Raw genomic sequence first — 27,759 nt, forward strand, 5'->3', positions numbered from 1 at the left:
TTAATCCTACAAAGAAATCCTAAATTTATAATGCAAAGACATTATTTTCATCTTTAGGTTAGTTTGAAATTTTTAAATAAATCTTCATATATATATATAGATATAGATAGATAGATATATATATATATATATATAGATATATATACATATAGATATATATACGAAAAATACATAAATATTAAAGTTTCTTCTGGCTCTGTTGTTTTATGACTGCATTACACATCAATTTAAAGTCGACAGTATGAAGGTAACCCACACAACACCTCTATATCATATAGAATATTCACCTACTCGAAGGAAAAAAAAGTGAGAAAATAAGAAGTGAACTAAGTCACATACAGTGAAAGTACAACTAGGGAGAAAAAATTAACTCATATTCTTTGGTCAGCTCAAAATAATGGCATTCAGTCATGAGGGGACAAGGAGAACCAATGGTTAATATTTTAGGAGCTATTCTGCTTATGAAAAATTTTTATTAAGATAATGACTAAAAAAAACAATCACTGACTTTTTTCTGGGCAGGGACTAGATCTAATTTGTATGTTTTATATGGCAAAACAATTCAATATATTTGTCAAAAAAACTACTCAAAGGGTCACACAGAGACACAACTAAAACTACTGAACTACAGCAAGTGTCTAGCACAATGTACTATATACAGTGGGCATGTAATGTTTGCTGGATTTAATTTATTTTGGGTCACCAAAGAAACAATGTAGTTAACATGACTGCTTCCAATATTTATGTAAAGAAAGAATAATAAATTTGTAATTGGTTCCTGAACTCATTTCTATTTAAATCAATATAAGAAGTTACTTTATTCGCAGTTGGGTGTGGTGCCAGGATAATAAATGTCCTATCCAGAGTAGGATTAAATTAAAATTAAATGTTAAATGAAATCTTGACACCTGAATTTGTTTTTAATTATGCATCCCATACCTCAAAATTGTTTTTGAATAAATTTTTCTAAAGTAATTTTGAAAGTTATTTTAAAATGATGTATTTCAAATCTAAATCTCACCTCCTATCTTTTTCAACTTAATTTTTCCTTAAAAGTTTATTCTACTAATTCTTCCTAAGATTTTCAGATCATCAAAGAAAAAGTTTATTTGTTGTTTTCATTAAAACTTGAAAAGTATCATTAATGTAGCCAATACACAAAAGCACCAATTTTCATAGAATTCTAAAATACTTTCAGGATCTTTTTAATGTTTTAGGAATAATTTAAAGCATTAAATTAATAGACAACCATTCATTTATTTATTAATCATTTTCAAGAGGCTACAAAAGTATAGCCACAAATGAGATGCTATAAATCTTTTTGTCTTGAAGTTTACAATCTAATAGGGGAATAAATAAATTACATAATATTACAGGGTAAGTACTTTTTTTTTCAACACAAAGTGTTTCGAAGACTGAATGGAAATATTAAGTTGAGGAGGGAAGAGGGGGTAGAATCAGAAAAACTTCATGAAGGAAAAGGGCTAAATTTTGAAGAATAATTGAACAGAATTTATTTACTACAAATTCTGTAGTTTAGGTTCAAAATTTTATAATAAATTTTTCAAAAGTTCTGAAAATAATTTGATTTATAGAAAAATTTTTCATATCTCAAAGACAAAAAAAGAATCATACAATTAAGGATAGGTTGATTTGTCAACTGTTCTGTCAACTCTGAGGCCTCTTCCAATTGTAAGATTCTAATTGCTAAGATTCTATGTGTTATGTAACTAAGGAATATTAACATACATATACACTCTCACCACAATCTCCTTAAGTAGGGTGATACAGATAGATAGATAGATAGATAAATAGATAGACAGATATGTGTGTATGTATGTACATATACACATCCATCTATAATTATTATGATCAAATGATAATAATGAATTTTCTTTTGTTTTTGTAGGATATCCTACCATCCATCATAAGTACAACTTGTATTCTGAGTTGTTTTTATAATCTTCAAGTGATGGAGAGACTACCCTCTTTCTCTTGTGCCCAAAACCACCTTCTTGGGAACTGTTAGCTGGGAGTGATAGGGAAGTCCATACCAAAGATGACGGACTTATGCAAATGTCAAATGTCACTTTAACTTTACTCCCATTGTGCTCTTAGCAACTGCAGAACTGGTCAAAGACAAGACAAAAGAAAGCAGGACAAATATCAAGAACAAAGTGTGATACTCCTTAGTCCTCAATACCTTCTTTGAGAGTAATATGAATATCTTCCAGATCACATCTGATTTTAGTCCTATAGTTTAATAACTTCTTATCCCATGTTAATAAGGTGTCCTTTTGGCATATACCAACTTCATCATAATCTAATTTAACTTTTCTGGACTGGAGTTCATCTCGGCTTGCTAAAAGGAAACAAAGAGAAAAGTTGTAAGATCCAGTTGATGATTCCATTCTGAAATTTTGAAATTACACTAAAATAATCACAAATGCCATCAAAACATTGGCCACTGAAAACTTCTCAACAGAAAAGTTATTTAAAAAGAAATGAAAAAATTATACATATATAAATAATATGTATATATATATAGAGATAGATAGATATAGATATATATATAGATACACACACACCAACAGGCCCTTGTGTTGTAAATATCTTATACCAAAAAATTGTTAAGAATTTCCTAAGCATATTTTATTTTTTATCATATAAACAACATGGCTATTGGCACAAATAAAGGCAAATTACTATTATTATTATTATTATTATATAGAATATTCCAATCCCTGAATCAAAGTGACAAGCCATAATATATATATCTGGCATTCCTAAAAGCTTCAAAAATCTACATAATTTATATGACATATTAAAAAATATCCCCATCTACTCCACTATTTCTTCTCTAAATTACAAATATTAACAAGAATATGAGAAATATATATAATCTGACATATTCAACAACTACTAATGGGCCTTAACTACTTTTAGAAGGGTTAGCTTTCTATTCTACTGCAACATCAATACCAATAGTGAAAAATACCCAAATATCGAATTTGTTTCCACTTTTCAGAGAACATATATATATATATATATATATGTATATATATAGTGAGAGGATGCTTTTACTGAGATTTTAAAGGGGGGGAACCCTAAAATTGAAATGAATTTTAGACTATTCTAGTTTTTACAAAGTTTCAACCTCCCTTGTTCAGCCTCATTTCCCCTGACTGAGTAGCACTGGACAGGGAGAGAGAGAGGATTGGCTTTAGAATCAAAAGTCTTGAGGTTCAAATACACTTCTGACACTAAACTTTGTGTCTTGGACAAATCACTTAGTCTCCCAGTCTCAGTTACCCCATCTATAAAATAAGGGATATATGTTTAATAGTCTCTGGAGTACTTGCTAGCTCTAACATTCCTATGAAATACAAATATCTAATTCAAAATAAAAATTTTCCCATTTTTAAAAAATTAAGCAATGTGTAAATTTCTACTTCTTTCCTGAATAACTGCTTGATTTTTAAAAAGTAAACTGAAAACACTTTAAGCTAATTCTTGGTTTTATTTATTAAAGTCAGCTGGAAAAAAAATGAGGGAAAGGAACAATTCAGAAAAATCTGGATTCACTCAAGCACATATTACTTAAATAACCTTACCTTCTGCAAAACAAATCTCTATCAAAAATAAGAGTCCTCGACAGCACAAAAAAACAACAATAGGACAGACTGTTATTTTCATGCCAGCATGTTTAAAATAGGAAACAATAATTATATTGATAACACTGAAAAAAGCTTGTCTGTCAATAGTTACCACTAGATGGCTTTCAAACATAGACTGACTCTCACTTTGGTTAATTCTTATTTTCTAGGTTAATTCTAGATACTTTTTTTTTTTTAAGGTAAAGAGCACCTTTTTAAAACAATTCCAGTAAATAATATATCTCAAGTTAAGTTTTTATCAGGGAAAACCTTCAAACAGAATTTGTTTATATTTTCTCCACTGAAAAATATGTTTAGAAGAATTGTACTTGTTTAACATATACTGGATTACTTGCTGTCTAGAGAAAGGGGTAGGTAGAGAAGGAAGGAGAAAAATTTGGAATACAAGGTTTTTCAAAGATAAATACTGAAAACTTTCTTTGCTTATATATTGATAAATAAAAAGCTATTATTATAAAAGAAATTTTTAAAAATTTTCTCCACTAAATCCATAGTTCTTATGTTTTGATTTGTTTTTCTCCCTCTCATTTTCTCTGGATTATCTTTACCAGATAAGAATAAATTAGGAGGTGGCACTTTCATTGGCTTACATACTTTCTTATATATTCAACTAGAATGCCATCAACCCTACTGTCCTCTCAGGTATAGAGTACTAACAACCTAATAAGAATCTGTATTATATGGAATAATAAATACATTTTTCATGTAATAATGGCTCTAGTTAGTAAACAAATAGAATAATGAGAAAAGTGCTAGATTTAAGTGTTAAGAAATTTGGGCTCTGCCCCTGGTTTCTGTGATGTTGTAATTCACCCCTCCTCCAAAACCTTAATTTCTTCTTGCCTATAAAGTGAAGGTATTGCTTTCTGATTCCATAATGAAAAAGATATTACTATCTGAATTTAGAATTGTTAATAATAAATAATAACAAAATTGGCATTTACATAGCATTCTGAAGTCCTTTATATATTTTAAATCATTTGAAGCTAATGTGAAATACATGCTAAAGCATTATTATCCCTAATCGAAGGAAATTAAGGTGCAGGAAAATTAAGTGACTTTCCTGTAGTCACCCAATTAAAGGAGTTGAGTCTGGCCACACTACATCACACTGTTCCTGAGGAAATCACCTCACCTATTGTTAATGGGATACAATTTCATGACTAATTACTTCAAAAGAGTTCTATCAATTTTTCTTGACTTTTCACAGGTTTATGTTAAACCAAAGTATATTCAAGAACTATGACTTAAAGTAGATATTAAACTTCACAGTTTTAAAACATATTTATGTTATATGTATTTTTAAAACAGTTTAAAATTATCTTAAATCTCTGCAGATTACAATGGTTTTCATAATAGCAATTTCTTCATCTACAAAATCTAGGTAACAAAAACGCTAATATTTATACCCCAGGATTGTAGAATACTCTGTAAAGACTTTGTGAAACAAGTTGCTATATAAAGTGAGTTATTATTATTATTGAAGCTATTTTAGAAGGTTCTTAGAAAAGAAAGAGGATCATTATATGGAGGCAGGCTTGTACTCCCATGTCCATAGAATCAAATAAGAATCACAATAGCATTTATATTCTTCTTTGAGATTTATAAAGCACTTTACTTGTGCTGTCTCATCTGATTCTCTCAATGCTGGGATATAAAAGCTAACATGATCCCCATTTTACAGGGGAAGAAACTGAAGCCCAGGAGGCTTGCCCAGGACCCTCCAGACCTCTAAAGAGTCTGATAGGATCCCAGCATTTTACCTATTACACCTCCTAAATCATTTTATCAGTCAAAGCCATCATGGAAAAAGAGGAGAAGAAAAGATATACAGTATTTACAAAGGTAAATTGCTTTCATGTTGCTTTTTCTTAAACAAATTATCACAAATAGTATAAAGAGGGGAATCTAATAGATGCTAAGAAGTTAATGTTCTTACATTATACTCCAAAAGGAATCTACTAAAATATTTGAAATTAATTATAATTATAAGTCTGATAATGATGAATCATATTTAAATAGTAAAGTTTGCCTCAAAATTAAACATATTTTAAAATTTAAAAAAATTAAAAATTAAACATATTTTGCATCACACTTAAAATTATTAAAAGTTGAGGTAAACTCAATAATACATGAATACTATTTTTACTCTATCTTTTGATTTTTTACTCAGAACTGACCTCTTAACAAATTCAAACACAAATCAAACCCTTAAGTTACCTTAAGCCAGACCTTTCTTATATACTCACTATCCAACAATAATATGTCACTGAAAAAAAGCAGCAAATCTGTTCAAGGTGAGTGTGTAAATGAATCCTTAAATTACAGCATTATCATCTCTGGTTCTGTTTCTCTGAGTGGCTAACCTTCCAGTTTCTGATTTTCTTTTTCCATTCGAAGCAACAAAATTTGTTGGTGGATAGCTTTTTTCCACAGACTTCGTAGTTCTTCAGATTTCCTTCTCCCACCAACTTTTTCTGGTTCATCCTCATCAGGCAAGAATAAGACAAGAGGATCCTCTTCCATGGTCGGAGCAAGTGGAGACAAAGGAAGAAGTTCGTTTCTGTCAAGTCCATCTACAATGAATAAAAATAATGATGTGTACTTCTTACTAACAGAGTGCATTACAGATTTTTTTCTTCAACTATTGGGAATCTCATGTACCACAAGTGGGTGTTTTCAGAAAAGTTGACTTACTTCTCTGGTAACATTTCAGACTGTTATTTGAATCAATGACTTAGGTAAACTGACTGAATTCCCCTGCCATACTTCCTTCTTATAATGAAACAAAAGCACACATAATTATACCACTTCCTCTTTATGCACAGTGTCTTTTTTCACAATACCTTAAAGATAGATGCTTCCAACTAAATTAGTTTTCTCCTGATAATTTAACACTTCTATGATAAATCTATTTATGCACAAAAAATAACACTGAAGTAGTTTAGAAATAAATCATCCCTTAAGACTGAAATTAATATTTTTAAACATTATATAATATTAAATCTTTTTATTAACTCCATACATAGAGATAAGCAAGTCAATAATTAATGTCAAATCAGTCCACCAACCAGCATAAATTATACACTTAATTATTTGCTAGGTATTATACTAAATGTTAAGGATACAAAGGTAAAAACATGGTCCCTGATCTCAAGAAATTCACATTCTAATTAAGAAGATGTGTATGTATTATGTACTACAAGATATAAAGAGGTAATTTCAGAGAGCCATCACTAGAAGTGGTAAAGACCTCCCAGCAGAAAATGGGATTTGGTCTGGGCCTTTAAGAAAGTCAAGGAAGCCAAGAGGCAGGGATATATAAGTGGAGAGCATTCTAGACATGGGACACAAATAGCTGAGAGATAGAGCACTGTGTGCAAGACCAATATTACTAAATCAAAATATAAAAAACCTAGACAGATAAGAAGGGAATCAGATTGTGAAAGCTTTTAAAATCCAAATAGAAGATATTTTATTTGTTCCTGAAATAACAAAGAATTCCCATATTTTATATTTCATATTATATTTGCCTATCCATATAGAACAAGAATAGATTTTAAAGAAATACCATAAACTTCTTTCTATATCAAAAATTTCCTTTTATTCCCTGAAGAATGATACCCAGAGGAGAATCTCATTAATATACAAACCTTGATGCTGCATTGCTGAGGGAGATTTGTTCATAGGTGAAGCAACTCGAAGGAAAATGCGCTGCCTCCAAGAGACACGTCGAGGAGTTACAGGGATCCCTCCAATATTTAAGGAGTCACTGCTACAAGTAGATGAAGTTCTTTTCCTTCCTTCCCCATCACTGTGGGAACAAATATTCAAAGCAGAAAGGTACTTGAAATTGATCATTAAGGACTTTAAACAAACTAGCAGCCCAACTCATTCACAGTTTGTATGTCAGATAAACAAAAATCCAGAATTACATGAACCACAGGCAAAATGGAGTAATGCATAACCAGGGGTTGTCTTCCCTCTACTCAAGGACCCTGCACAACTGATCAAAAAATGAAGAGAATTAACTAGACCTGTGCTAATAAGCTCAGTAATAAAAGGTTCATTTCTGTTTCTACTCATTTCACAGAATACATAAACCTCTATTCAATACTCAAGATTAGGGGAAAAAAAATTAGAAATGGCTATTGAATACTGACCCTGTGAACTTCTAGAACTTGAACTGCTGTAATTTAGCAAAGCAATGTGCTAATGATAAAAAGTGAATAGCTAAATTCCTTTAGGGTCAATTAAGTTTGCCAATTCAGAGAAGAGCAAGGATAAGTTTACAGAATAAGTTTCTCCCTCTATCCTCTCACTATCTTGTATAAGGGAATTACAATGATCATAACATTCTTGCCAATGACTGTCAACATTTCCAAATTGTTAGTCTTTTGTTAAAGAAGATAAGCTAAATTATACCAAACAATATTAAAAAGTGTTAATCAACCTTATATATTCCACAAGAGTGGAAAGATTGCCCTATTCTCAGTTTTTATCTCTAGCCAGCAGAGTATTTGATTGATAAAGTTATACATGAGACCCAACAATAAAATCAACAATAATATAATGTAATAACCACTACTGGGAACAGAAAAAAAATTTGCTCAGGCTTCTTTTTTCCCCCAAAAGCCTTACTCGATATGCCTAAGAAGATGATGAGAAAAATACCTCAATTTTTCAATTTCAGTGAGAAATTGAGGAACAGTTATTTGATATAATTTCTTCAGGATCAAAGTAATATAATAATCAAGCCAGAAATTAATGGCACCCAACCCCACTATTTAAGCTTAGATGCCATAGTCACTGAAACCACATGTCAAAAATCCATCAAAAGGAAAAGAATCGCTGACACTCAGAATTAGTTCCTTTTACATCCTAGGCAACTATGAAAACCTACTAGAAGTTCAAGAATTCAACAAGTTAGCAAGCATTTACTATGTATGCATCAACCACATATAAGCAAGCTGGCTAGTTATTAATCCTGGAAGTACTATTTTGGGACTAATTGCATCAGTTGTGAGATAAACATAACCCTTAGGTTTTACACAAACAAGAAGTGAAATAGTACTTCAAAGATCAGGTTAGACAGACATCTGAATAATAGGAACATCTGGATAAGAGGAACAGTGTGGATAAAATATACTTATAAGAAGAATCTTTCTAAAACTTGATAATGTCAATTTCTATCTTCACAATAACTCTTGTCCACCTTCCTTTTCAGTCAGTCACCAACTGGGCTCAGTTTTACATCACCTATTGCCTGAACTATTATAGGAAAATATCTTCACAATTATTCAACTTTCTCTCTTTAATCTCCAATCTCTACATCCTTCCCTGCTGCCTAAAAAATAGGCTTCTGTCTTCTCCCTTCTTAAAATCTCTAGCTAGATTCTACCAATTCTGCACATTATCATCCATTATTTCTATTCCCTTAATTAATCAACCTGCTAGAAAATTTGTTCACAATTATTGCCTTTACCTCCTCTATTCTCTCACTTCTCAACCCTGTGAAATCTGACATCAAACCTAATCATTCAATTCAAATTGTTCACTTCAATAGTATCAATGGTCTTTTATCAAATTCACTAGTTTTTTCTCAGTCTTTCACCTCTGGATGAAAGCATTTGATGCTGCCAACCATACTCTTCCAGATTACTAGATCTTCTCTGGGTTATCACAGCACTGCCTACTAGTTTCTCTATCTATTTGGTCACTTCTCAGGCTCTATCATCCATATCATGCCCTGCAACTATAGGTGTACTCCAAGGCTCTATCCTAGGCCTCCCTTGGTTTATTTTTTTCTCTCTACACTCTCTCCTAGCCATTTCATCAATTTACATAAATTTCACCATAATCTCTAAGCAGAAGACTCAAAATAGATAGCTAGATAGATATAGATACAAATATAGATATTTCTTGTCTCTCTAGTAAGCTCTTATAAAGAACTACTCATTGGATATTTCAAACTATTTTTTCCATAAGCTTTTTTAGCTCAAATATGTGCAAAACAAAATTAATTCTCTTTTCCCCAAAATCCGTTCCTTTTCCAAATTTTCCTAATATTGTCAAAGGAGAAAAGCTCTTCCAGTTACAAAGGTTCACAACTTCAGCATCATTCCCAAGTCTTCATTCTCATTCATCACACATTCAATCAGCAGTTGCAACATTCTCTTTTCTTAATTCACACACCACAACTTTATGTGAGTAGTGACAATAACCTCCTAATTATTTTCTTGCCTCAAATCTTTCCCATCAATTTATTCCTGATCATGCCATTGCCTTGCTCAAACTTCATTGGTTTCCTATTATCTCTAACAGCAAAGAGAAACTTCTTTGGCATTTAAGACCTTTCAAAACCTAGCCCCAGCTTATCTATCAGGTCTTCTTAATCATGACTTCCCTTCAGAAATCATGGTCTAGTCAAATTGGCCTTCTTAATTAATCAACAAATATTTATCAAGCACTCACAAAGTTCCAGGCACTATGTTGGGGGGGAAAAAAGGTCCTCAAGTAGCTTACACTCTAATGGGGAATATAACACTATGTAAATAGATACATACAATATGTATGTGAAATAGATAGAAGGTAATCTTAGAGACGACAGCATTAGCAACTAGGAGGACAGAAAAATATCTCCTGCAAATAGTGGAATTTTAAGTGAGTTATGAAGGAAATTATGGATTCTAAAGGGACAAAGTAGAAGGGAGAGCATACAGGGAAGTCAGTGAAAAGGCATTGAAAAAAGGAGATGGAGAGTTTGTGAGGGAAAACCAAGTAGGACAGTATAGGTGAACCACACATGGCGGAAGGAAAAATGTTCAAAAGACTAGAAAGATAAGGGATTGGTTATAAGGTGCTCTAAATGCAAAACAGAGGAGTTTATATCTGAGTCCAGAAATGATGGAGCCACTGGACTTTACACGGTCAGATCTATACCTAAGGAAAATCACTAGCAGCATAAGGAGGAAAGACTGGAGAGGAAAGAGACCAATTAGAGGACTACAACAGTAGTCTAAGCAAGATGTGCTAAGGGTAGTAGTTATGTGAATAGAGAGAAGTAGTTTTACTGGAGGGATCCTGTCAAAAATACAAATAGCTTATTTGGCAACAGAATAGATATATGGGGTACGAGTGAAGCGCTATCATGAAAGTTGGGAAACTAAGTGCTGGGAGTGGAAATGAGAATAAAGTAGATGATGTTCTTGAAAAATAATCAGGAAATTTAAGAGGGATGGATTTAAGGGGGGAGGAATAATGACTCCTCTTTTGGACACACTACAAAGTCTCATTGCCATCAACTACTCTCTGTCACTCACTCCATACATCCATTCCACATGAGATGCTAGATAATGTGTTTGTACTTTGATAAGATATCTTATATTCTCATATTTCCCTTATACAAGATCTCTCCATTCACACAGTCACCACTGTCTTGTCTCACTACAAGAGCTGCAAAGCAATTCACCTAAACTGTAGGTCCAGCCCTGTCACCTCCCTACTCCCTAGTTTCTTATTACATCTAAGATCAAATATAAAGTTTAGGTATTTAAAATTCTTCGTGACTGAGCTCCTTACCACCTTTCTTCTGCTCCATTCCAAATATTCAACAATATTGCTACTATACTGACCTATTACTATTCCCTACACAGGCCCCTACATATCCCTTCTCCATGCCTTTGTACTGGCTCCTCTCCCTCCTCGCCTTCACTTTTCATGGCTTCCTTCAAGACTCAGCTCAGATTTCACTTTTTCAGGAGACCCTCTCAGCTCTACTAAGCCACCAGTGTCTTCTCTCTTTTGAAATGACTTTCCATCTCTATTATATACATCTTGAAGGTGTCTAGTTGGTTTTTTTTGCTCTCTCTCTCTCTCTTCCTCCCTCGCTGTCTCTCTCTCTCTGTTTCTCTCGATCTTTCTCTCTGAATCTCTCTGTTTCTCTGTGTGTCTCATTCTCTCTATTTCTTTCTCACACACATATGTGGACACACGGATACATATGTAAATACACGTATACACATACTCCTGTACACGTACATGTACACACACACACACACACACACACACGCACACACATGAATATAAGCTCCTTGACAGTAGGGAATGGCTTTGTCTTTACTTGCATCCCTAATACCTAGAACTATGTCTGGCAGAATAAACACTTAATAAAAACTTTTTGACTGACTGTCAACATGAGAGCTATTCACAGTTTGCCTCCAGTTTACTGATATTGCATATTTCTCCCCCTGGCATACTCTAAAGTCCAGTCAAACTGGCCACTCAGAATGTAATCTCCTTGAGAGCAGGAATCATTTCAGCTTTTACTTTCTCTAGCACCAAGCATTGTTACTATAAAACAGCAAATACTTGTTAACTGACTGATCTCCCATCACAGAATGAACCTCCTCACACTTATCACTTACAATCTTAACCTTATTCCAAGGCTCAGTTCAGACTCTGAAGGGAAGTATCTGTTGTTGCTCCATGTTTTTAATGATCTCCCTCTTTAAATTATCTTGTATTGGGGCAGCTAGGTAGCACAGTAGATAGAGCACCAGCCCTGAAGTCAGGAGGACCTGAGTTCAAACCTGTTCTCAGATACTTAGCACTTCCCAGCTGTGTAACCCTGGGCAAGTCACTTAACCCCAATTGCTTCAGAAAAAAAAAATTATCTTGTATTTATCCAAATGTTTATTTGTATATCTCAAGAGAATAATAAATTCTCTAGGGTGGGGACAACTGGTCTTTTTTGGGTACATATATCCATAGTATCACCATTTTTTTTCCTTTGTTTTTTTTTTTTTGCCTATCGCCTATCACATTGTCTAGCATATAGGAGTTACTTGTAAATGTTTGCTGAAGTAAACTGCTGAAATAAACTGAATGATTGTTGCTCTTTTCTTTATCTAAGTTCTACTTCAATGATGGTTCATGCTATGTAAGTAAAATAGGATTGTCAAAAAGATTATGCCAGTTGTAAGAAGCTAAAAAGCTTTAAGTTGGTAATGACTAACCTTAAATGTATTGTAAAAGGCCTATAAGCCTAATTGCTCATTGGAAAATATGGGGTTTTTTTATTTTGTTTTGGTTTTTTTTTGCCACAGGAATTCACAAAACGCCCAGGAGTTGTGATATGCGTCATAGGACAGAAGCCTCACACTGATGTAATCACATATTCTTAAATAACTGATGTAAATATGTTATTCTTCACTTCCTCTTTTGAGAGCACTGGTATCTATATTCTCCTTTTAGGGATTGCTAAAGTTACCCTTAACTAGGCTGCCTGTGATAGGATTTAAACACTCTAAACTGCTACTACTATATTATATTCTCTATACATTTAACAAAAGTGTCATGAAAAATATTTCCTGAGATGAACAAGTAAAACAAATTTTAAAGGGGCCTGCTTATCTTCTCAATGAATGTGAGAGTAGTGATGTATCAAGATAATACTTTTAAGAATTTATAAGTTTTTTGTTTATTGTTCAATTCAATAATTATTGATTAAGCTTTATTATATGCAAAGCACTGACTACTAGGAAGTTTAGTAACACATAGTTCCTATCTTCATGAATTTTACTAACTAGAAGAAAACACATAAACAGATAAGTAAAATAAAAATAATAATAGAGGATAAATGCACTTGAAAGTAATTATCAACTGAATGAATTAGGGAGAGATTCATTGAGAAGATGGCATTTGAATTGGGCCTTAAAAGATGGATAGAAATTTAATAAGCAAAAAAGGATATGGAATTCTCTAAGCAAGGTAGCAGAATAAACAAAAGCATGTAGGGGGAAAAGTACAAGGCACATTTGGGTATTTCAGTTTGGATAAGTTTTATAGTGCATAAGGAGGAGGATGTATTATAAGGCTGAAAAGATAGGACACTTTATTCAGCAACTACTACCTCTCTTTGGGCATGAATCTTTCATTTAAGATAATAAGACTGCAAGACCTATAATGGGATATTAGTACAATGGGTAAAATACTGTATCTTAGTGTATTTATAAGATTGTTGGATGGTTTCTTTCTTAAATTAAAATATTTTAAACAAAGATATCTTCTAAGTGCTTTAACAATCAAAAAGAAAAAAGTTTCAATTATGTAACAACTTAATAATTAATCAACAAAAATAATTAAGTAACAAAAAAGAAATATAGTAGAGATGGATTCATTTTATGGCCAATAAGCTAGGATAGTTCAATTGAAAGAATAGGCTTCCTAATAGTTATTGAGCTACTTCTATATAGCTTTAACTCAAATAAAAATCAAGATAAATTAATTTAAAATTTCAATAAAACTTTGGTAATTTAATAATATTTCAAAGTTCTTTCCATGTGATCACTAATTTTCTCTTCAGTATTTGAAATACTAATAAAATGACAGACTAAACTGTATTGTCTTGATGTCTTTAAATTACATTTTAAAAAGCAAAATCTTCAGAAAAATATAAAATAGGTAAATGAAACACATTTTTATTATCCACATTTCATTATGGCTCATTTCTGAATATTAAGTAGCTTAAAGGAAATCACTGAACTAAAAAATTTCTTCTACTTTCAATACAGCTTTTACACTGATGAGCACAAACAAAAGTTTTGATATTTATTAATTAACTAATTAAACCTATGATCAGAAGCTAATACATAAAATGATTTAAAACACTCTAATTAAAGGATGAATATGCAAAAGAATTCAATGACTTTAAGTATTTAAAATTATATTTTGAAATATTATTTTATTTTCCAATTGAAAATTTAAAGACTGTGCAATTACAGAGTAAGACTGATAATATGGTTTCTTTACCATTTTATTATTTAGTAAATTTTTGTGACTTACTGTAGCATTTTTTTAACTGCAGCATTTTTTACTTTAAATTCAGTCCTTCAGCTGACATCCTTGCTTCTAAAACCAGGAGCACAAAACATCAATCCTAAGAATCAAACTACTGAATTACTCTTGATCCAATTGTGTTTATTCTTAATATTCCTTCATTCCACTCATCCAGGAATAGATTAAAATAAAAATTATTCATGCCAAGGCATTAAGAAGTAAGGTTGGAAAGTAGTGGATATTTTTCAAACTCTGATAATGGTTTTCATTTCTCCTTTAATTCCATCAAACCATATTAGGAATTAGATATGCAAAATATCTTGTAAAAAACAAGAAGATAACATGATTTTAGTACAGCTTTACACTTCATTTAAGAAATCTTGAATACTTAACAGATTTACAAATAAAAGATGTCTTTTTTCTATAGCCCTTCTACAGGCCTAGTTAAAAAAAAAATTGTAAATTCTTTGAGTTATTTTATTTTCTGCCATTCCTTTTTTTTAATACTGAGAGACTATCAATCTTGTTTCCTTTCCTTCTGGAACAATAATATTTTAAAAAGTAAGCATGTATGTGTTAATATGTCAGAAGTTCCATATGAAATGCTGAATAACCAAAACAACTAATATTCACTGTATGCCCACACACACACACACACACACACACACACACACACACACACACACACACATCAACTTTTCTCCCTGTGTTCTATTTTAGTTTCCAAAAATATAAAACATTTTATCCAGTGAAAATATCTATGGAAAATATTCTATGCTAACAGTTTATCTACCAGAGAGAGGAAAACTAATCGACAGAATAAAACATGAGAAATCCTAATTAAAATGGATTATGATAATATAATAGTTATCTACAAGACACAAATGCAATTCTTTTTCACAGTCTTCTAGAAGGGACAAAAAGAATCTCAGATTCCTCTTCTCATTAAACAAGGTGGGGAAAATCCTTCTCTCTACACGCAATCAACAAAAAAAAGAGGAATTTCATGCTATGAGTGGGATATAAACCAATTAAGTTCAAAAATAACTTTGAACATACAATAGAGTTAAAAAGCACAAAAATTTCCCAATGTGAGCTACTAAATTAACATGATAAATCCTAAACAAAATATAATAATGCACCCATTAAAGTCAAGATGTTTTAGTGACTATGCACTGGGAATCAATGATTACAATGTCTCCAATTCTGTAAATTACTAGCACTACTACACATCACATTAACTCTTTTTTGGATTTGAGGACCAATAACAAAGTAGAAAATCTTCAGACTATCACAAATCAACGCAGACAAGGTAGAAGCTCTCATAGTATATACTGCTAAACCTGTCTTGAAATGTTTTTGTGTTGTTCTCTGAAAATAGCTTCATATGCCATTTTTCTAAAAAAGGATTTCAATGGATATTAAAGAATATCCATCAGAATGAAACATTTATTGTGACAATTTTGATAACTAAGAAAAGATTAAATGAAAGCTATGTGTGAAACTAAAACAACTTAAAAATTATAAAAGGACAAAATTAAATCTGCAAAATATGATGAACAAGAAAAGAACTGTTTACAAAAGGAGCAAATTAAATATTTCTCTTTCAAAATATTTTGAAAGGTTTCATAAATATGCTAAAAAAGATACAGTCTCTAAACATGATAAAGCAATTCATTAAATTATACTTCATGTACACGGACTTTTATCTTCATGCAGTTTTGCTATCCTAAAACTTTTACTGACTAAATAAATGTAGATTTGACCTGCTGTATGAAAAAACTAATAGAAAGCACAGAGGTTATATTAAGTTGATGAACAATGAAAAACATGAATACCACAAATAACCAAAGTAGTGAACTTCCTTTTTTAAAACCCAGACTAAAAAGAGACTTTTCAGTTTGAGTAAGTAAAATAGATAAATTCACAACCTTCTTACAAAGGTCAAGAAGTAGAATAATGAAGTTGAAAAACTGATTTTACTATGTTTTCAAAGATCATTGTATCTACATGAAATCTAGCAAATAATTCTCAACTATAGTTAATCTATCACAACTTACTGACATTTATCTACAAAACATATGTAAGGGTCAAAAGGAAATGAAAATATTTTCTTCTGAGTTATCAAAGATGTAGAGTCAAACTCTTTTCTAAGAGTGAATAAGAAACCAAGATCCAAGACCTGGCCTTACTTTTCTTTTCTTTTTTTTTTTAAATTTGCTGAGGCAATTGGGGTTAAGTGACCTGCCCAGGGTCACACAGCTAGGAAGTGTTAAGTGTCTGAGACTAGATTTGAACTCAGGTCCTCCCAGGGTCACACAGCTAGGAAGTGTTAAGTGTCTGAGACTAGATTTGAACTCAGGTCCTCCTGACTTCAAGGCTGGTGCTCTATCCATTGTACTATCTAGCTGCCCCTGGCCTTACTTTTCTATGAAGTTAGCTTACAGGGATCTGAAAGTCCTTAGAGGATCCAGCCTGATCCACTGATGAGTACTGAAATAGTCAGAAATACTTTATTCATCTGATAACCATCATAAAATTAATGAAAAAAATGTTATATAGGGAGGGTTTTTTCAGCTAACTATAGTATTAAGATCCACAAAAGAAGGATTTTATTATTAATGTTACCAGTCTTGGGAAGAAGGCCATAGTACTTTTCTGGATAGGTCAACTTGGAAAAGAGTAGAAACAGACTTCTCATTAGGATTACTAAAAAAAAAAAACTCATAAAGTAAACTTCTTGAGAACAGAGAACACATCCCCTTAATTATATAACTCCCACAGTATCCAAACCAATGTCATGCATCCAACAGATAGATATCCAATAAATGTTTTAAAAATAAAAAAGACAGAAATATTAAATATAAAAACCAGATGTGTAAGGAAAGGGGATTAAATGACAATAGGAACTAAATAAGATCAATGAGCCTTCTTCTTTCATGATATATTAGCATACTTAAAACTTCCAATCACCTTGATTCTGAAGCAGAGTCCTTCATTCTAGTCAACAGAAAAACAAGGAAGGGCATTAGCACAACAATAAAGATATTATGTCTAAAATCATGGTAAAGCATTACAATGCTTTGTTTCAAGACCCTATGATGATTTGTAGGTATAATTCAAACAATAATGGTACCAAATCAAAGCTTACACTATTTTTTATCAGTGAATATGAGAAAATTATTTCAGAACATCTTGACTAGGATATTTCATTTTCCTAAGAGAGAGTAGTAAAGATGATGATGAAGATGATGAAAATGAAGATGAATAATTATCATTTACTTTGTATTCATGAACTTTGATAGTAATAACTACAAAGTTACTATTACAAGTCATTATTCTAGAAGCTTTTAGATAAAATTTTAAGAAGCATCACAACAAATTAACATAAAATACATTAGATAAACTGATTATCATGCCACCATGTTTCATTTTTAGAAATGAGATACAGGATATTTATTCTCCTTTACTTTTTACTTCCTATACAGCACATACAATAATTTATATACCCAAGATTCAAAATAACAGTTCTGAAAAAGTATTACTTCTTACAATTATTACACTTATTGTGAGCAACAAAAATTCATAAATTCATCTTTACTCTTTACTAGAGCACTATGCATTATTGTCCTATTGCTTAGTATTTGGGTATCTTGCTTGGTCACAGATACTCAGAAACCCATGAAGTATATTAGGAAACTACTTTCAACTAAAATCAAAATCATTTATTAAAATTTCACTTTATCCTTACACTCATATATCATAGGAAAAATAAAATAAGGTAAAGATTAAGATGAAGCAAACTGTTGTTTGGGATACAAACTTAAGAAATCGTCCAACCCCAGATTTCTGCAGGTTCTTTTAAGTAGAGGATGTCCCAAAAGTCTTAAAGCAGTCTTAAAGCATATTAAAACTTAAAACTGCAGGGGCAGTTAGGTGGCTTAGTAGATAAAGCACCAGCCCTGAAGTCAGAGGACCTGAGTTCAAATCTGATATCAGACACTTTACACTTACTATCTATGTGACCCTGGGCAAGGCACTTAACACCAATTGCCTCAGCAAAAAGCAAAAACAAAAAAAAACAAAAAACTTAAAACTGCACTGGGAATTTCAAGACGTCCAGTATATATGATCATCACACTAGATCTTAGAAAGTCTTCCTACTGTTTGGTCTGAAAGGTTTAGAGCTCTTTGATTTGGGGTACTAAGACACACCATAGCTATAGGAAAATAAAATAATTTCACAAAAAATGATTCCAAAACTACTAGAGTACTCCACTATAAACATGGCCTTTGAAGTAAGTCAATAGATAGAACTATAATTTCCAATGAAATTTAGTGTGTACCCCTGGATTCTATATTCCCCACATCAAAACCAGTCTAGAGAGAATATGCAAATGTGAATATCAGAATCTAATTCTAAAGAAAAATAAATATGCCCATACTTTAAAATGATATAAAATAACAAATTTTGAAAGGTAAAATAACTGTTTTTATCTTCTCTATTCCCCCATCCAAATTTAATCTGCAATATTTTTAACAGACTTTCTTATTTGGAGGCATAACATTTTTGCAAAATGGGATTCTCTCTGCTGTTTCTCTTTTCTTCCCACCAAAAAATAAACAAAAAAACCTGATTTATCCAATACTGTCCTTAGATGTCTCATAGGCTTTATTGCAAGTCTTTCAATCAATGACTAGAAGTAGGGGTAGATGAGAGAACAAGGTACTGTGCAAATAAAGCCCTAAATGCTTCCATTTAATACCTATGAACACAAAAAAGATAACTCTAAATTCACTGAATACTTTACAAGGCTTGTTCTGTTTAAATATTTTTACCACATTAATTTAACTATCTCTATTCCTTCCCCAATCTCTCTCATTAGAAATAAATTCTGTCCCTAGTGTACAGCAAGTTCAGATTCAAAACTACATAGGTTGAAAATTATCTTTTCCATCCAGTGTGGACAAAATACATTTGAAAAGTAGACACTTGGTGTGGAGATCTCTGAAAATGGAACTAGATATCAGAGCTGATGAAATACTTTATTTTTTGGTTAACACATGGTTGCGACATGAAACATACCTGACCAAAATGCCACTTGGATCTATTGTAAATGTCATATAAGTTGGTTATTATTCCCTCTCTCCTGATAAACTATAAACATATGTAAATATATATGTAAAATAGTTGCCATCCTCAAAACTATAATCCCTACAGCTTCTTACAGCCAAATCAAAAAAGAATTACTACCTCTTATTCTCCACACACTAGAAGAATAGAATATGACAGTGCAGTTTTCAAAGTTGTCAACTCCTGTACTAAAAGATCCTTATTCACTATGAATCAGAATTTCTCAAAAACCACTGTAATTTATGCTATAAGTATAAACAAAAAATTTAGATCATAGCTACCAATGCATGTTTCTAGAATGTCTTGGGCCTTCTTCTCTTCTCTCTCCAAACTATTTCATTTAGTGATCACATATGCTCCCATAGTTTTATTTATCATCTCTTTGTTGAACGTTCTTAAATATACTTATTTTGCCCTACTCTCTCTCTGGACCTCTAGTATAATTTCCAACCATCTACTGGATATCTTGACCTAGAGATCTCAGAGAAATCTTAAACTGAACTTATTCTCTTCCCATTTCCAATAGTCTTCTTGTTAAAACTTCCTTATTACTATCCAAGGAGCAATCATTCTCCCAATTACTCAGGCTCAAAACCTAGGTATCATCTTCATTTCTTCACTCTCACCTTCCATATCTAATTTTGCCAAGGCCTGTTGATTTCATCTGTTACCTTGTAACATCTCTCACGTACATCTCCCTTCTCTCCTCTTGACATTGCTATTGCTACACTACAGGCCCTCATCACCACATACCCAGACTATTGAAATACACTGCTGATCAGTTTACCTGTCTTAAATCTTTCTCTATTGTACTCAGATATACTTTTAAAGCATAGGCCTGACTATGTCACTTCCCTACTCAAAACTGCAGTGATATTCTATTTCCTCCAAGATCAAAAATCAAGTCTTCTGTTTGAATTCACGTCCTTCATAACCTAGCCCCCTCCTACTCTTCCAGTTGTCTTATATCTTACCACTCACCTTGTACACCTCAATACAGGAAACACTAGCCCCCTTGCTCTTCCCAAAACAATACACTTTATCCCCCCCAGTCTAATCATTTTCAATGGCTGTCCCTCATGCATGGAATGCTCTCTCTTCTCTTCTCATTTCCTGGTTCTTCAAAACCCCCAACTAAAATTTCTTCACAGGATCTTTCATTGTTTTCCCCACTGGTACTGTCTATTTTCTGAAACTACCTTTCATTTACATTGTATATATCTTGTCTGTGCATAATAATTTGCATGTTCTCTCTCCCATTAAACTGTAAATTCTTTGAAAGAAGTCTTTTTTTAACCTTTGTTTTTTAAAAAGTATCCTACCATTTAGCACAGTACCTGAAACTTAATAGGAGATTTAAAAATGTTTAGCAAGTAAAATTATCATATACATTGCTTTTAAATGGAACTTCATTGTTTACTCTTCTCATATACTACAAATTGTGACTGACCATCACAATGAGTAAACAATTTTTAAAATTCCCTCTTTTAGAATGAAAAATCACCATCAAACCTCTCCCCTACCCCTTCACTCCTATCCATCCACCCAACTGTTATTAAGAATTGTGGGTTCTGGAATCCCATATCCATTTAAATGCAAAAAATTAGATCCATATAAAAAATTGGTCAGATAAATAATTAATTTCTTGAACCACTCAAAAAATGACTAACATGCATCAATCATCTTTCTTTGGCACAGTCATTTATCAGTAGCTTTCAAACTTTGTTCTAAGGAACTATGGAATTTCAAAAGGCAGGTCCAGGAATTTATGAGAAAAAATTATTATTTAATATTATCAGCTCTAGGCCTCAAACAATCTACCACCACACCCATGTTTAAGATTCTGAGGTCTGCGGAGAAAATTAAGATAGGGTCCACACTAGAAAAAAGCATGAAAACTACCGATTTTAAATAATGATTCTTCACTTTGGTTAATTTTCTACTTTCAAAATTCTCATTAGGCTACTCAACCCAGAAACAAATAAAATATTTAGGAAAGCAAATTAGAAATTAGCACAAAGCAGTATATATAGATGTCACTCCAAATTTTATTAATTTTTATTAGCATATCAGTATACCAGAAGCACTCTAGAAAAAATTTTTCTTTGCCAACAGAGGCTACTGCTCTCACCTTATTTCATTTTCATACTGTGGGGACAGTCTACCTGAACTCTGGTAAAAGCTTTTCAGGAAAGAGGGGGCAGAGAAGGAAGGGGCAGAGAAGGAAGTATGAAGACTTGGAAGACTGGAAGAAGAAGATTTACTCTCCTTGTGAATGCGTCGACCTGATAGAAGAACGCTAAGCACAGAAAATACAGCAAATTTGTTTTAATTTATGGTACAACAGTTAAGAATTTTGTTCACTTAAAAAATCTTTTAAATATCCTCCTGATATCAATTAATTACCTAAGAAAAGAAAGTATGGAATTGGACCTGACAGGAGAAAGCTAACATTCTCTATATATAATACCCTTGCTTCATAATCTAATGCAATGCTTCCTGATGCCGTATCTTTTATATCATGCCTTAGTCTTTAATGCATTCTAAAAAATTTTAGGATAAATTACTGTTTGTTTTCATATGTAAAAGAAATTTCATGGGAAATAATCACAGGAAATAAATTCCACAAGAAAAAGTAGATTGTCAGTACTTCAAAGGCCTGATTATTTTAAATAAAATAGTAAGCTTTTCTGAAAATAAAGGACTAACATTTTTTTTTTTTGCTTTTAGAAATCAGCATGTAAATTTCAGTTTACTGTAATACCAATTTTTATTTTCTTTGATCTTGTTTTGTTCATCCAAGGTACTTAATAGATGTAGTCCATGCAGCACTGGAAAAAAATAAATTTGCTACACTGTACTGCATTGCCACAAACAGTTCAACTCAAAATGTTTCCTTATTCTCATACTTTTAAAAATATAAGTTGATAATTATTTTAACTGACATTCTGAAGGGAATTTTGTCTGCTTGTTTGGTAACTAAAGATCCACTTAAAAGATATGAGTTCTAGCAAACAAATTTTTATTTCAGTTACATAGTGAGAAGAGAAGAAAGTATTAAAAGTATGTATGTTATTGTAGAAACCCAAAACATAATTTTAACACATATGATAAAACTGACATAATAAAATAAATTCTGAAATAATACATTACAAATTCTTAGAGTAGCTTTTTCAGGTTGCTATACTTCCTGTCAACTATGGTATGCATTGCCTTTATTATTAAGGCAAATTATTTTATTCTAGAGGGAAATCCAAAAGAATCATCTCTCATATGTTATTTTGCACTTAACAAAATGATTACCCCAACTTTAAAATTAATCTAGTATATGCTTTTATCTAATCATGTGATTTTGTGTGAACAGGAAGTTTCTAGTAATTAGTTATTTTAAAACTTGCTGACTTCATTTCTTTGTAGTTATCATCTAGAAACCATTGACTAACTTGTGCAGTCAGCAAATTTCAGTCAAAATAACTGCATGATAACCCCTTTCAATCTTTTCCCTTTATTAAACATAAATAGTTTGTTGATATGTGTTAAACCTCTGCTTAAAGGTTTTCTATTAATTGGGGTTTTGTGAGTTCTTCCAAATAATATGCATAATGCATGACTTAGACTAACCAATATTAGACTACCATCATTTAAAACACTGATAGATCTATAGAACACCTTTCTCTTCCCTCTACAGAAAATAGGACATGATTTTTAGTGTAACAGCATTTCCCTCCCAGCACAACTCTCACCAAAATCAACACTGCCAAGTCTAATAGGAAGGAAAGTTCAGACTCACCTGCACTGTTCAATGGAACTCTGTCTCAGGAGAGGAGACTGAACACCCTGAGATCGCCCATCCTGTAAAGCGATCTTTCTCTTTGTACTTGAGGGGGGATGGCTGAATGTGTGTGCCCGCCTTCGGAACTGAGGGGAGTCTGAATCCTCTTCAGGGAAGGTCTGCCAGGCCGGGTACAGCGGAGAGGCTGGCGGGGTGCCTGGCGGGGAGTCACCTGGTGAGCAGTCCTGAGAAGAGATCAAAGGGGAGTGAGGCCTTGCCTTCTCACAGAAAGCATGGCAGGCCTGACAAGAGAGAGCTCACAGGAGAGAGGAGGTCTCTTCTTTTTCCTGGGTCATGAGCAAGTTGCCTCTTTTACTTAAGCCATGCTGCACGGTAATCAGGAGGAGCATGACCAACTTCTTTGGAGAAGCTTGCTCTGGGACAAAAGCCTCCGCAAAGACAGACCAAAATGAGAAAGTGGGGATAAGACAAGGTATTCTTTCCTCTGACACTTTGTGGCAATAAAATGCTGTAGTTACTGTACTTCTGCTGTTGGCAGAAAGATGAAAAGAAATCATGACCAAAAGCGGGTGGGGTTTGTGTATATGTATCTGCTAATTTCCTTGACATATCAGTCGCATACTTCCTGTACTGTCAAAACAACATAACACAGTCTGATTGTCCAGCTTTAACAGCAGCAGCATCAGGAAAATAAAATAATAAAATCTGTTAGGCATCCTTGTCCCCTGCGTAGGCTATTGTCCAACTACATGTTGCCTGAGGTAAACTGAAAAACATGAAAAACAGGAAATAAATGAAAAGTGAGATATGCTGGTATGAGTCTCATATTGCATGGACAAGTCTAATAAATCTTCCAATTCAGATGAGTGCATTGTTTACATGTCACAGAATAGTCACTATATGTCATGTTTTTTAGACTCCTAAGACCAATAAAATTCGAAATAAATTCTTAGCTATGGAAACTCCACAAATAAAAAGTTTATTGAAACTAATTTTTATAGGCTTAAAAAGAAATTAGTTTGAATAGGCTTCAAATCGTGACATATTTTTAAAGAAATTTACATGAATATGCTTCAATTTTCAGGATTATCAAGAATCAGGAGAAAAAATGAAAAGGATATTTTCTAAAATAAAAATGTGAGTATGAAGTTGAAATTAAGGAAAAAATCAAAATTAGTTCAAGGTTCAGCAAAACTGTATTATAACAACAGCTCATTATTACATGAATTTGTATTACTAAGGATAAAATAGCATCACCAAGAAGAAAAACTCCACATAGCAAAAAATCTTATTGTAGCCCAACTAACCTATAAAAAGAAAAGATATCTATTGTCCCCAAGCACAGAGACCAAACTGAACTCTTCAAGATCAGTAGTACATGAACATGTTACCAATCCAGTCAACTTTAACAATGTTAAATACATGCTGAAATGTAAAAAACATGATGAAAATTCAAATAGTAATATGTATCTTATACTTAATGCCACACAAGACACATTATATTAGCTTATATATTACTAAAAGCTGCAATAGATATTCAGCCTTCATTTGGTACCTTCTCTGAAGCAAGACTGTTGGACCTTTCAAAGCTGTCCATGCTTCCTAGACGACCTCTCATTCTGTTTGCTCCCTGTGGGAAGAGAAGAATTAAAATAGTTTACTTGGTTCTGCATCTCACTCCAGAATCCTAAAAGCTAGTTTGGGAATGTTATGCTGCTGCTGAGCTGACAACCTTATATCCATACACCATAATGACACGTTTGTTGGAAACATTTTTTGTTAGAAATAAAATAGGAATCTATCAATTGGGAACCATATAAACAAAATGTTTTGATAAATAGATGTAACAGAATATTGTTGAGTAGTTTAAAAAAACATGAACATGAAGAATTGAGAGGATCATAGGAAGACTTATATGAATGGATACCAAGAGAAGTAGGCATGACAAAGAAAACAATATATACAGTGACTATAACAGTATATAAAACAAAACCTGATATTATGCCATTATAGTGACCAAGAATGAATCCAGAAGTAGGAAGCTACTGGTATATAATAATACACATATCATCAAAGAGGCTTGATTAGCTTTGCTAACCTACTTTTTATTTTTTCATTTATCTTGAGATCATCTGAAAGATGAAGAAAAGGATTATATTAATAAATAAACGTGATTTAACAGAAAAAATATCTATGATAATCATTTTTCATTGTTGAAACTGGCACAGTGAATGGAATTCTAGGCCTGGAGTCAGGAAATCCTGAGTTCAAAGTTGGCCTCACACAATTACTAGCTATTTGACCCTAAGAAAATAGTTTAATTCTGTCTGCCTCAGTTCCCTCAACTTTAAAGCAGGAATCATACCTCACAAGGTTGTTATGAGAACCAAATGAAATAATATTTGTAAAGTTCTTAGTCCAGTGTTTGGCACATAGTAGGTACTTAATCAATACTTGTTCCCTTGATCATTCCTGATTTTATAGGAAAACTTATGTAGCTTATCCAACTGGGGTTAAACCCTGGTTTCTCTATTTCCCATACTTCAATATTCTTTCTACTTTACTATAACAATGTAGATAGAAATAAGATGACAATAATTTGGTTTTTTTTTTAGAAAGAATAAATATGGATGAAGACAAACAAAAATATCCCAAGAAATCATCTTAAACTAATTCAAGTCCTTCCCACTCTGTGGAAAGCACGGCAGGAGGCAAGAGAATGAACTCTGAAGTCTTTGGTAAATTTATGAATGGTTTCTACACCTTGTACTATGTTAGAATCTTAGGATTCAGAATTATAAAGAGTCTTAGGGATCATCTAGCTCAATACTCCAATCATATAGATGAGAAAACCAAAGGCCAAATGGGTTAAGAAATCTTGTCCAAGGTCATATAGGCAGCAAGTGGCAAAGGTTTTAATCTATTACCTCCACTCCTAGATTTATGTTTTGAAGTCTTTGGACATTATAATTTGTTGGGAAAAAAAATTGGAGGATAAAGGAGGCATATAAAAAGCCTGGCTCACCCATGGCTCTTAGTGATAGAGGCCTGCTCTACGGGCCTGGTGGGCTGTGAGAAACTTTCTCAGAGCCCAGAAGATCATCCTTTATACATTAGTTCATAGTGGGCCTCCTGTCAAAACAATGAACAAAGGTGCCATTCATTTAGTTTGTACTGGTCTGAATTTCTAATTAAACTCCACTCTCCTGGGACAGTATCCAGAATATAAAGCATGCTATAAGTATGGTAAACAGGTTAACACTAACAGAGGGCATTCTGCTCTATATTTCATAGAGTGAGGTACCAGTTTAACCTGGAGAAGAAAAGACGCCCTGGAGATGTTAGCTGTCTTCAAGTGTTGGTAGAGTGGTCGTGGAGCAGAGATTAGATTTGTTCTGTGTGGTCCCTAAGGACAGAACCAATCAAAATGGAAAGGGATTTCATTATTTAGGGCTTGGTATCAGAGAAAACTTCTTAATGGTTAAAACTGTGCAAATTGGCATTGACTGCCTCCTGAGGCGATGAGGTCTTTCAGCAGAGACTAGATAACTACTTAAGAGTTATGTTACAGTGGGTTCATTTATAGTTTCTATTATATGTCCATTGAGGTCCCTTCAATTCAAAAATTCTGTGATTCTTCATACAAAGCTTCACAAGGACAGATTTAGAATTGATAGAAGGGAAAACATCCTAACAATTAGTATTGCTTCAAAGTGGAATAACTTTACCCCAAAGGTAGCTAGTTCCCTACCAATGACATCTTCAAGCAGGAATTGGATAGTCACTTTTTTTGGATGATATAGAGGGCATTCTTATTAAATTAGGGCTTGAGAAAGGTGGTGTAAGATCCATTTTAAATCTAAGATCAGGAATGTTGCTATTTCAAGGAATTAAGAGTAGGAATTAGAGGCACTAATATAGTATGGTGGATAGGGCACTGGCCCGGATTCAGGAAGACGAATTCAAATCTAGCTTTATACACATATATATATACACATATACACACATATACACTGTCCCCAAATTCAAATGGGACCTTGAATTGGTTAAGGAAAAAAAAAAGCAACCTTGAACATTTGGCTAAGATTTCAATTTTTTTCCTGAATTATCAGTTACCATGTTTTAGTTAAAAATACAAGGATTATACTGGAATGTAACTGAGAAGCAGAGCACTTGTGAAATACTGCATCTTCCAATATGCTTATAGCCCTGGGAGGGCCTTTATGAGAATAGTAGAAAATTCACAATTAGAAGGAATATCAATGAATCTAAATGGAGATCCAAAAGAAAGACATAAAGTTGAATAAAGACTAGGC

At 32.7% G+C, this 27,759-nt stretch overlaps 1 protein-coding gene across 3 annotated transcripts in view; it reads right to left on the reverse strand.

Moving 5' to 3' along the window:
* Positions 1-27,759, reverse strand: part of TBC1D4 (TBC1 domain family member 4) — an 80,167-nt gene that overhangs the window by 22,975 nt on the left and 29,433 nt on the right. Inside the window, exons 8-13 of one of the 3 annotated variants that reach the window (XM_051983926.1) lie at positions 24,999-25,073; positions 23,441-23,667; positions 21,782-21,949; positions 7,331-7,491; positions 6,044-6,253; positions 2,204-2,362 (exon numbers count right to left, since the gene is read on the reverse strand). In XM_051983926.1, the coding sequence (XP_051839886.1) occupies positions 2,204-2,362; positions 6,044-6,253; positions 7,331-7,491; positions 21,782-21,949; positions 23,441-23,667; positions 24,999-25,073 (1,000 nt within the window). Of the gene's footprint in view, positions 1-2,203; positions 2,363-3,614; positions 3,890-6,043; positions 6,254-7,330; positions 7,492-21,781; positions 21,950-23,440; positions 23,668-24,998; positions 25,074-27,759 lie in introns of those variants that run through there. The other 2 variants (XM_051983927.1, XM_051983928.1) reach the window with 2 other exon arrangements.

Source organism: Antechinus flavipes, chromosome 3 (genome assembly GCF_016432865.1).
Source record: "Antechinus flavipes isolate AdamAnt ecotype Samford, QLD, Australia chromosome 3, AdamAnt_v2, whole genome shotgun sequence".
Classification (NCBI taxonomy): domain Eukaryota; kingdom Metazoa; phylum Chordata; class Mammalia; order Dasyuromorphia; family Dasyuridae; genus Antechinus; species Antechinus flavipes.